General features: G+C 37.1%; 2 protein-coding genes across 2 annotated transcripts; both read left to right on the forward strand.

Annotated features, from left to right (window-relative positions):
• Positions 1–1,160: 1,160 nt before the first annotated feature.
• On the forward strand, positions 1,161–2,672 carry LOC135679247 (anthranilate O-methyltransferase 3-like). Its single transcript, XM_065192774.1, has 4 exons — positions 1,161–1,296; positions 1,377–1,781; positions 1,870–2,142; positions 2,242–2,672. The coding sequence occupies exons 1-4, from the start codon at positions 1,216–1,218 to the stop codon at positions 2,605–2,607; spliced, it is 1,125 nt and encodes a 374-aa protein (XP_065048846.1). The 5' UTR covers positions 1,161–1,215; the 3' UTR covers positions 2,608–2,672.
• Positions 2,673–3,674: 1,002 nt separating this feature from the next.
• On the forward strand, positions 3,675–10,347 carry LOC135679248 (anthranilate O-methyltransferase 3-like). The gene is made up of 5 exons (XM_065192775.1): positions 3,675–6,523; positions 8,330–8,920; positions 9,001–9,405; positions 9,494–9,766; positions 9,890–10,347. The coding sequence occupies exons 2-5, from the start codon at positions 8,840–8,842 to the stop codon at positions 10,253–10,255; spliced, it is 1,125 nt and encodes a 374-aa protein (XP_065048847.1). The 5' UTR covers positions 3,675–6,523; positions 8,330–8,839; the 3' UTR covers positions 10,256–10,347.
• Positions 10,348–11,024: the final 677 nt, after the last annotated feature.

Consider the following 11,024-nt stretch of genomic DNA (forward strand, 5'->3'; position numbering starts at 1 on the left):
TTCTTCTCATCATAAAATATAGAAGGAGAAAGAAGAGAGACTCATGTCAACTGGCTGTAGTTGTATTAGATTATTTGATCATTTATAATTGGATAAGATATATAATAAAATTAATTAAATTTTAATAATAAATATGGATTAATAGAAAAGAAGTTCATGGTATAAGAGAAATCTTTGGGGAGGTGAGGAACTCACCTAATAATTTATCTTAGACTCTCTATTCTCGTCTATAAATAGACTGGACATTTAAGGACTATCAATTTCTTTTTATAGATTGATAGTAGGTTTTTGATCTAAAGATGATGCTAAGATCATACAGAGATTTTTTTTAGATGACATCGAAAGGTACATATCGTAAAAACCAATCCAATGTTATTTGATTTCAATCCTAACATAAAAGTTTTTCTATATTTCATATAGCATGTCATATATTTTATGCTTACAATTGATATCAGATCCTAGGTTTTTGAAATCAAATATCTTAGATCTATTGTTTTCTGATTTACGATGTTTGAATGATTCATGTATTATCGATTTATCTTTCTATCAATCTCGTGAGATTCTTTATATAATTGTCTTCCACGATTGTGAGGCAACGATGGTTGCACTGGTTGCATGACGAGATCATATTATAGTATGATTCCTTATATGATATTCTTGACGAGAAGAACTCTTATAATAACTTATTCTAGATCCTCTACTCTCATCTATAAATAAACAAGACCTCCAGAACTATACGATGCATATCATAAAGACACAATTGAAATATTAGAGTTTCTCATTCAATCTTAGAACGAGAGTTTAGTTCTTTATGGAGATTCACAATAGTTTTTTGATATAAATACGATACCCAAATTACATGAAGATCTTTTTTAGATAACATCAAAACATAAGTATTATAAAAATCAATCTAATATTATTTGATTTCAATACTAACGTACAATTTTTTTCACGTTACATATAAACATTTTACATCACTGTATCGATAAGTGCTGGACCACGTTACGCAACAACCAAACGAAGATAAACACGGACATGCCACTCCACGTGCTCCGGACAGGATGACTGATGACACGATAAAGTATACTATTATTGACGCCGAAAGAGATGGTGAGAGAAATATTGTTATCACGGCCTATTTAGATGTTCTGATCCGGTAGCATGGAGCTCAGCGGATGCCAAAGCAAGACAAGCTCTTAAAAGACAGATACGTAGATGGCCTTGAAGGTAGAGCAAGCCCTTCATATGGTTGGAGGAGCCGGAGAAACCAGCTACGCCACTAATTCCAGACTTCAAGTTAGTCGTCTTCCTTGAAGTAGTGTTATTAGTTGAGTCAATCTTCGGATTGCTGAGTTGCTTACTGTGTTTGTATTCAGGAGAAAGCGATTTATAGAACAAAGCCCATATTGGAGACCGCCATAGCAGAGATGTACGGGACGCTGCTCCCTGAGAGGATGATCGTCGTCGACCTCGGTTGTTCGTCGGGTCCGAACACCTTTCTTGTGGTCTCTGAGGTGCTTGGCATCGTCGGTGACCTACGTCGAAGGCTGGAACAGAAGCCACCGGAGATCCAGTTCTTCTTGAACGACCTCCCGGGAAATGACTTCAATAATGTCTTCCGGTCTTTGGAAAGATACGAGAAGAAGATGGAGGAGGAGAAGGGGGACCTGCTCGTGCCTCATTACGTTGTGGGCATGCCCGGCTCCTTCTACGGGAGGCTTTTCCCGCGTAACACTGTTCACTTCTTCCACTCTAACTACTGTCTCATGTGGCTCTCTCAGGTCGATCACGACTGTGCTTTCTCATGTCATGCGTGCGGTGTTGCACTGCGTTGATGTTCTACTATTGATCATGAATTATGTGTCTTAGGTTCCTCAAGGTCTCGAGAGTGAGCAGGGTGTTCCGCTGAACAAGGGCAACATCTATATTGCAGAGAACAGCCCACCCCAGGTCGTGAAAGCATACCAAGAACAACACCGGAGGGACTTCTCCACGTTTCTCAAATCTCGTTACGTGGAACTAAGCATCGGAGGGGGAATGGTATTAACATTCCTAGGAAGAAAAAGCAAACACCCAGCCAATGGCGAGTTAAGCTCTCTATATGGACTACTCGCAGAGGCCCTTAATGCCATGGTCTCACAGGTACCTCAAATCTTCACCTTAAGGAATAGTGAGAACACTGTTTTTCCTTCGCAAGGTTAAAGAAGAGAGCTGACACGAGTCATTGTTTATTGAGTTCAGGGAATCATATCACAAGACAACGTGGACACCTTCAATTTGCCGATTTATGGGGCATCAATGCAGGAAGTGAAGGCAGTGATCCACGACGAAGGTTTATTTTATTTGGAACAAGCACAGATTTTTGAATCCAACTGGGACCCGTTTGATGGCACCGACGACGACGATACTGTATCAGACAATATACTGAACGGGAAGAACGTGGCGAAGTGTATACGGGCTGTATTTGAATCCTTGATTGCACATCAGTTTGGCGCCGCCATACTGGATGAGTTATTCGTACGATATGCCGAGAAGGTTGCGAGGCATCTCCTCAAAGAGAAAACCAAGTACACCGTTTTAGTCATTGCCCTGAAGAAAAAAGCTTGAGAGTGAACAAGCATGCATGCACGCAAAACTTGATGCAAATTCATATGTAGAAAAGTATGCATCCGTTAATGCAATAAAAATACGTACATTGTGAATCACCACGTTTGGTCTGCTGCACATTTGACTGTTCATTATGCTGGCATGTATGGGTAACATTATGGCCAATAAAACTTAGCTCTGCACCTGATTAACATGTGGTGTTGATTTGCTGAAGAAATGTCAGGCAAAATCCTGCTTATTCGTGAAAGGTCATTAGATTTAGGCATCCATGACCACCTAAAGCTGGATGATTTGTAGTCCACATGACGGACTTTGCCTCTTCGTCCACATGCCATAACTTAAGAGGAATAGACAATCCAACTCTTAGTCTCCTAACTCTATCTATAGATAATCTTTTTATTCATGAAAAATTATCTTTATAAATTTAGATTTAGGCATCTATGACCACCTAGTTGATTTGTAGTCCTCACCATAAACTTTACCTTAGCCACATACCATCACACGAGAGGAATTGGTAATCCAATTCTAATGTATGAATATGCTGAATTTTGAGAGCTATTCAATTGAGTATAGCCGAGATCAAATCTTAGAATGATGAATATAAAGCATAACCTAATGGTAGTTTTATATTGTGATAATCCTTCAACTCAATCTAGAGATACTATTTTTTTACTTGAGTTTTCTCATCATGCCTAAGTATTAGATTGATTCTGATATCAAATATTATGATCCGAACTTGATGAGCTAAATAATTATTTAAGATAGTAATCAAAGCCGTGGGTGTAATGCTCAATTAACATATCTAAATGATAAGATGTTTGATGGAGCATGACATATGGAATGGCATGGTTCAATTTCAAATTTTAATTGATAAATATTTTTACTATAGTAACTAAAACCTCCATTAGCGACAACACGTACTTTATCACTAATATATATATATATATATATATATATATATATATATATATATATATATATAATAGGGATTATTATTTGCACCGTACGATTACAAATGATCAATATCATCTAATTCTACGGTAAAGATCAATTAGATTCAACTCAACCTCATAGAAGGAAACATCGACTGTTTCTTGGATAGGATGTGCGACGTTGGTGAACCCTATCGGGGGAATCATGCTGCCATTGGAGAAATCTCCAAAGATAATAACAGAAATCATCCTCTCTCGCGGGCACGACGCTGATCTCCCTATTTATGTTTGACGGCGGGCAAACGACTACGGTCGACACAGGTGATGAATGACGGTGAGGGGGTGAGTGAACCACGACATCCTGGTATGAGGCTAAATCTTCCTCGTCTCTCTCTCCCTCATCCTTCCTGTCGCAGAAGCTGAATTCTTCCTTCTCCATCGCTTATAAGATTTCCTCTTTGAAACCCTAAATCGAATTCTGGATGTCTTTTAGTTTGGCCATGAAAAGGTGGATTGTAGTCCTGAAGCAATATAATCTCCACTAGACTACTAACAAAGTAGTGTTTAGGAAGGATTTGAATCCACTTACTTCTTTTTCTAGTCCTTCCGTTCATGGAAAGATGGCTTCCACCGCTGCTAACCCATGGTTGATGCCTAAACTAAAATAACGAAGACTTGGAAGGCTCAAATCATAAAGGCAGAGAACCTCCCAACGCAGCAATTCATCATCGGATCATCCATGCTTCTAGTCAAACATATTACTGAAGGAAGAGCAACCCAATTTGAAGTATGTTCACAAGATTTATCAAAGGGATAAATATGAGCGAGATGATTTTTGTTTCGAATAGAGGATGTAAATTAAATATATATTGAATTGAACCTTAAATATTAGATGCCTTCAAATTGTGCTTCTGCTTTGTGCTTCAAATCTTTCGATTTAGAATCTTCGTTTTTCCACTTCTTTTTCACATTTCTTTAAATGCACTCTTAATCGTCTTGCACTTGTATTTTCAGATATATTTATTTTTAAATTGGGGTCTCAATACTTCATATATATTTTCTAATATTTTTTCCAGGGCAAATTATGTCTAATTGTCAATAAAATTTAGATGTAGCGATGTTATGGAAACTTATGCTCGTGTACACTATACATAATGGATGATTCAACTTTAGGATGTGGAAATTGATTGATATTGGCATATAAAAAACTATATAGTAGTATTGAAGCATATGATATTTCTGTCCTGCTAAATCTTTTCATGATGATATGCTATTTATTCTGATATGCTTTGGAGCACCTATAGTCCATGCATAATCTGGTCATTAATCATAGGACCACTGGCATCCTGTCATGGACAAAGAATGTAATTGTTTTTTTGGTTATCCTACCTGCTCATGTCTACACATACAAGGACTAGATATGCTACTTCAATTTTTTCTTCAATTTCTATTTTCAACATGTCTTAAAGGTTTTGTTAAGCATGATGGAATAGTGTGAGCAGTGCAATCAAACATCAGCATGCACTTGAGTCATAGAGATCTTACAACTTGATGAGGATAAAGTACCAAGTTCTATTGCAAAAGTGATAACTGCCTACCAACATATTTTTATTTATTATATGAATTGATCAAAATCTTAGTTGGATATATCAACCTTCACTAGGGAGGAAGAATTAAAGCATGTATTTTGGTTCTTCATTCTAAAATGTGTGTGTGTGTGTGTGTGTGTGTGTGTATATATATATATATATATATATATATATATATAAGGGATTCGAAATTTTACTTCTTTCTTTATGGTCTTGTGGGTTTTTGAAATATTTTTTCTTGATGCATATTCAGGTTTCCTTGAATTTCTCTACTAGTCATCTGATATGCAAGTTTCTTTGATTGCAGTACATAGAAGAAAATGGTTCCTACATCCATTTTGAGTACATCATAAGGCTGGTTCATTGCTTACCTTCTCTTTTTATGTCTTTGTACAATCCATCACATACATTCTCGTTTAATATTTTCTGTATTTTTTCTTAAATTTAGTGAATTTGTTCACGGATGATGTTATTTCTCTTTTGGATGGGGATAAGGCCAAATGCAAGTAATTTTGATCAGTGTTTAAAAGAATAGTATGTAATATTGTCAACACAGTTGTTTCTTCCAAAAGAGTTGCTTGTTTTGTCTTTAAAGTCTTTCAGGTTGAATAATGAGATTTTTTTTGTTGACAAGTTGATTCGCCTTGCTTGTATATCTTAGATACATGTAGGTCTTCGGAAGAAGATCTTGGAAATTGTTGAGGTAGAAATATTGATTCACTTGATTGATACCTGCATTTCTGCATATGCCTGGAGTGAAATAATGGACCACTTTAATGTATAGTTAGTTCTTAGCTATTTTCTGAATTGTGAACTGCAAACTATAGCGAGTCTTAATCTGTTGGGGCAAGGTGTATTTTCTACTGGATATGATGGTCAAGAAGAAGACAGATGAAGCAATCATTTTTGTTGTTAGCTGCCAGCCTAAGAGCCTTGAACATGGGGGTACTCTGGTTGATCAAGAAGTTGAAATTTCATAAAAAATACCAGACAATTCTTTGATGTTGAAATCTATTTTATGCAATCCGGATTTAAGAAAATATTGTGATTTTGATGAAGTTATAGAAGCTTGATTCACTACTTCATTTTATCCTCATCATCCTCTCTTGTCGTTATACTTGTCACCTGTTTCATTATATTATAAAAAATATATTTATAATGCCATCTAAATATATTATAATTTTAATATGTATGTTTTTTTTATTTACCTTTTTAATGTAAATATTAAAAACAGATTCGATTAGTTGATCACCATCGAGTAACCCAAGACTTATGTGATGTTCGATCGTGTTATCATGACTATGATGTTGAGTTTGTGGAGCTTTTGTGCTTTTATTCTTTGCAGGTCATATAATTTTGCTTGTATTTGATGGCGAGCTTTGGTGCAAAAGTAAGGTTAGTCATTTGCAACCTGGTTGTGGTTGATTTGATTTGAGCATGAATCAAAATGGGGTGATTCGGTTTATCTTTTGAAACAATTTTTTTTCTTTTAAAGCCCGGATGCCTTTGGGACTCACTGAGCTGTCTTTCTCTCCCTTTTTTGTCTTAGATTTGCTTAGTTTGTCTCCATAAGATATGTTGTGCCATGATGTTGGTCGAGATCAAGCTGCAGACGAGCCTCTTTTACGGACTGTGTTGCATAGCTATATAGTCATATGCAACTTAATTATTTTGCCTTGACTGCTCTTGTTTGTCTCATAACAAGTCATGATGAGATTGTTTAGCCCTCGTAAAACAAATTACTATTTGTTATACGTGACAAAACCAAGATGCAATTTTATTTGTTCTTACATTTCATATATGTAATTGACGTTCTTTTGTTTCAGCCACCTAGATATTCCAAAGGTGCTCGTTACCCTCTGCATTTGTTTCTCTAGTTTAATTACTCGCTGTCAAATGGATTATTCGTTCCGATGTTTATCTTACTTTATCTGATATTGTGTAACCATCAAAATCCTTTTTTTTTTTGGGATGAGGATGCCCTGTTGATGGTACCATCCTATCTTTACCTTTTTTTTTTTTTTATGTTTTGCTCACAAGTTCATCATCTGGATGGTGTTCTTCATAAGATTAACTCAAATAGTTAGGAGATAAGATTTAATGGGATATCTTTTGACTAATATAAATAGGTTTTCTTGGATGAATGGAAAGCACTACAAATTAGAAATATTCTTTAATTTTTTACTATTTTCTTTCTTTTCATTCAAATTTTAAGAGCGCATGCATGCATAGCAGTTCTTTTTCCTACATTTAGATTTTTCTGCACCGCACCCAATTTTCCTACATTTAGGACTTCCCAGTGCTGATTTGTTCTTCTTTTATTAGCTAATGTTTTTTCTCCTCTAATTTGTCAACTGAATTACTATTGAATAAAAAATTTAGTGGAATAACTAAGACCATGTTATTTCTTTTTCCAATGTGATTATTAAGGAGGAAGATTATGGAGCTTGTGCGACACTTTCATTTTTGTGCATTTTATTTTATTAACTTAACAATTTGTCTTTATGTAATTGTGACCCCTTGCATGATGTAGGAGAGTACCGAAGAATGAAGACATGTAAATCTCTTTTCTATGTTTCATGCCGGTTGCATTGTTTTTTATTTTCGATATGACAGGGAGCTTTTTTATTGTATTATCTTTGAATAATAATGTGGATTTTTTATTATTAAAAGTTTTGGTATTATTTTAAAATTATTAAATATTGATATGTTGTTAAGAAAATTATTATTGATAATATATATATATATATTTTTTTTTTGTTGATAGTCTGTCGCTAATGTAATTGTCGCTCATATTGTTTTCGTCTAAATACGCATTAGTAACAAATTCAAGTAATTGTCACTAATTTTTTTTATCAAACATTTTAGTGATAGGCAAATTATCATCACTCTTTTTGTTTAATCAGAAATCGCCAAGTTGTCACTAAAACTTTTCGTCAAGACATTTAGTCACAGAATTATTCATCACCAAATAGTATGGACGAAATATTATTTCATCAGTTTATTTCATTTTAGTGACAGAATTTTAATAGAATAAGCTATCATTAAAATCCATAATTTAGTGACAATAGTGTCTTTTCAAGACACAAAAACTTTTAACCATGGGACCTCATAACATTACTAATTCTTTTAGTGATATACTTTTTTATTTTTTGATGATAACTTTTGTTGGTTACTGATTTTTTTTTTTTTTCCTTGTAGAGCATGTCCTTTTTGCTTTAACAAGAAAGGAATAACGCTAATGTGTGGGCTGCAGTTCACAACAATGGAGAGCCATGGGATCTTCCAATAGCAGCAAGTTTATGAGATACCACGTGAATAACGCTAGGGATACGACTGAGAGAACGAACGTTCAAACCTCTATTGCGACGGGCAAGAATTTGTCTACGCTTGCCATGTTAATGTCAACTTTTCTGCAGCATTTTCTTTTCCACATTAATCATAGTAAAAAAACGTGTTCCTCGTGTGACTTAGTAATTCCAGTAACACGTTTTGTGCTCATGCTGACGTACTTCTTCTGATCATACAATACATGGGAGGAAGAAGAGTGACCCCATGTCCGACTGGCTGAAGCCGACGGTATATCAATTGTGGCGGTAAGTGCTGCACCACAACACGAGAAATCACGGTCTATATATATGTTTTGGCCCTGTGGCTTGGAGCTCAGCGGCTGCCAAGCACGAGAAGCTCTTAAAAGACAGAGATAAGAAGATGGTCATCAAGGTAGAGCAAGCCCTTCACATGGTTGGAGGAGCCGGAGAAACCAGCTATGCCACTAATTCCAGACTTCAAGTTAGTCGTCTTCCTCGAAGTAGTGTTGTTAGTTTAATCAATCTTCGGTTTACTGAGTTGCTTACTGTGTTTGTATTCAGGAGAAAGCGCTTTATAGAACAAAGCCCATATTGGAGACCGCCATAGCTGAGCTGTACCAGACGCTGCTCCCTGAGAGGATGGTCGTCATCGACCTCGGTTGTTCGTCGGGTCCGAACACCTTTCTTGTGGTCTCTGAGGTGCTTGGCATCGTCGGTGACCTATGTCGAAGGCTGGAACAGAAGCCACCGGAGATCCAGTTCTTCTTGAACGACCTCCCGGGAAATGACTTCAATAATGTCTTCCGGTCTTTGGAAAGATACGAGAAGAAGATGGAGGAGGAGAAGGGGGACCTGCTCGTGCCTCATTACGTTGTGGGCATGCCCGGCTCCTTCTACGGGAGGCTTTTCCCGCGTAACACTGTTCACATCTTCCACTCTAACTACTGTCTCATGTGGCTCTCTCAGGTCGATCACGACTGTGCTTTCTCACGTCCTGCGTGCGGTGTTGCACTGTGTTGATGTTCTACTACTGATCATGAACTATGTGTCTTAGGTTCCACAAGGTCTCGAGAGTGAGAAGGGTGTTCCGCTGAACAAGGGCAACATCTATATTGCGGAGAACAGCCCACCCCAGGTCGTGAAAGCATACCAAGAACAACACCGGAGGGACTTCTCCACGTTTCTCAAATCTCGTTACGTAGAACTAAGCATCGGAGGGGGAATGGTATTAACATTCCTAGGTAGAAAAAGCAAACACCCAGCCACTGGCGAGTTAAGTTCTCTATATGGACTACTCGCAGAGGCCCTTAACGAAATGGTCTCGCAGGTACGTATACCTCCAATCTTCAACTCGAACTCCTCAGCGTCGTCAAATCCGATCTTTTCTGTCCCACTATGAAGCGGCAAGAACAAAACTGACCACCCCGAGTCTTGTGTCTATTGAATTCAGGGAATCGTATCAGAAGATAAACTGGACGCCTTCAATCTGCCAATATATACACCCTCAATGCAGGAAGTGAAGGCAGTGATCCATGACGAAGGTTTATTTGATCTGGAACAAGCACAGATTTTTGAGTGCAACTGGGACCCGTTCGATGACACCGACGACGACGATATCGTATTCGACAATGTACTGAACGGGAAGAACGTGGCGAAGTGTGTACGGGCTGTGTCGGAATCCTTGATCGCACATCATTTCGGGGATGCCATACTCGATGAGCTATTCTCACGGTATGCCGACAAGGTTGCGAGGCATCTCCTCAAAGAGAAAACCAAGCACACCGTTATGGTCATTGCCTTGAAGAAAAAAGCTTGAGAGCGATGAACGAGCATGCACGCAAATGAATACAAGTATGTATGTATCCTTTAATGCAATAAAAATGCGTACGTGGTGAATCACCGCATTTGGTCTGCTGCCAGTATGCTGGCATGTATCGATAACATTGTCGCCAATAAAACTTAGCTCTGCACCTAATTAATTTGTGGTGGCGATTTGCTTCGGAAATGGCAGGCAAAGTTGTAACTTCAGATTGATGACAGACTTTGCCTCACCTCACCTAAATCTGATTGATGGCAGACTTTGCCTCGACCACATGCCATCACTCAGGAGGAGGATAGCAGAAGGGCATGCTGTAGACAATCAAATTCTTACGTATGAACGCGTTGAACTGAATTCACCACACCACGACGGAACTCTCAATCTACATATCAGTGTACGTATGAACACGCTGAATCAACTTATCAGAATGACAAGACGTTTGACGGAAAGTGACATGATTGGATCGTCTATGTCTCAAAATCATTTTACAGTAGTTCAATATCTCGAGTCATTTCCAGAGAGGTTTAAAAGCCGCTTTTTTATGATTATATTAACTCATATTTTTATAAAATAATTTTAGATTAAGGTATTAATTTAGACTATGTTTGAGAATACATTTGAGATATATATTAAGGATCGAATATTTACTTTAAATACTTTACGGTACTAATTTTTTTTATTTTATTTGAGAGTGTCATGCCACTTTATCTAAAATTATAATATTATCAAAATGATTTAGCGAGAGATCAATATAATTTATATTTTA

Source organism: Musa acuminata, chromosome BXJ1-7, assembly GCF_036884655.1.
Source record: "Musa acuminata AAA Group cultivar baxijiao chromosome BXJ1-7, Cavendish_Baxijiao_AAA, whole genome shotgun sequence".
Lineage (NCBI taxonomy): Eukaryota > Viridiplantae > Streptophyta > Magnoliopsida > Zingiberales > Musaceae > Musa > Musa acuminata.

Excerpts from the sequence above, each read along its gene's own strand:
- LOC135679248 (XM_065192775.1), top strand. The coding sequence starts at position 8,840 with ATGGTCATCAAGGTAGAGCAAGCCCTTCACATGGTTGGAGGAGCCGGA. Across the intron at positions 8,921-9,000 it reads CCACTAATTCCAGACTTCAA|GAGAAAGCGCTTTATAGAAC; the intron begins GTTAGTCGTCTT and ends GTTTGTATTCAG. Across the intron at positions 9,767-9,889 it reads TTAACGAAATGGTCTCGCAG|GGAATCGTATCAGAAGATAA; the intron begins GTACGTATACCT and ends TATTGAATTCAG.
- LOC135679247 (XM_065192774.1), top strand. The coding sequence starts at position 1,216 with ATGGCCTTGAAGGTAGAGCAAGCCCTTCATATGGTTGGAGGAGCCGGA. Across the intron at positions 1,782-1,869 it reads GTCTCATGTGGCTCTCTCAG|GTTCCTCAAGGTCTCGAGAG; the intron begins GTCGATCACGAC and ends TATGTGTCTTAG. Across the intron at positions 2,143-2,241 it reads TTAATGCCATGGTCTCACAG|GGAATCATATCACAAGACAA; the intron begins GTACCTCAAATC and ends TATTGAGTTCAG.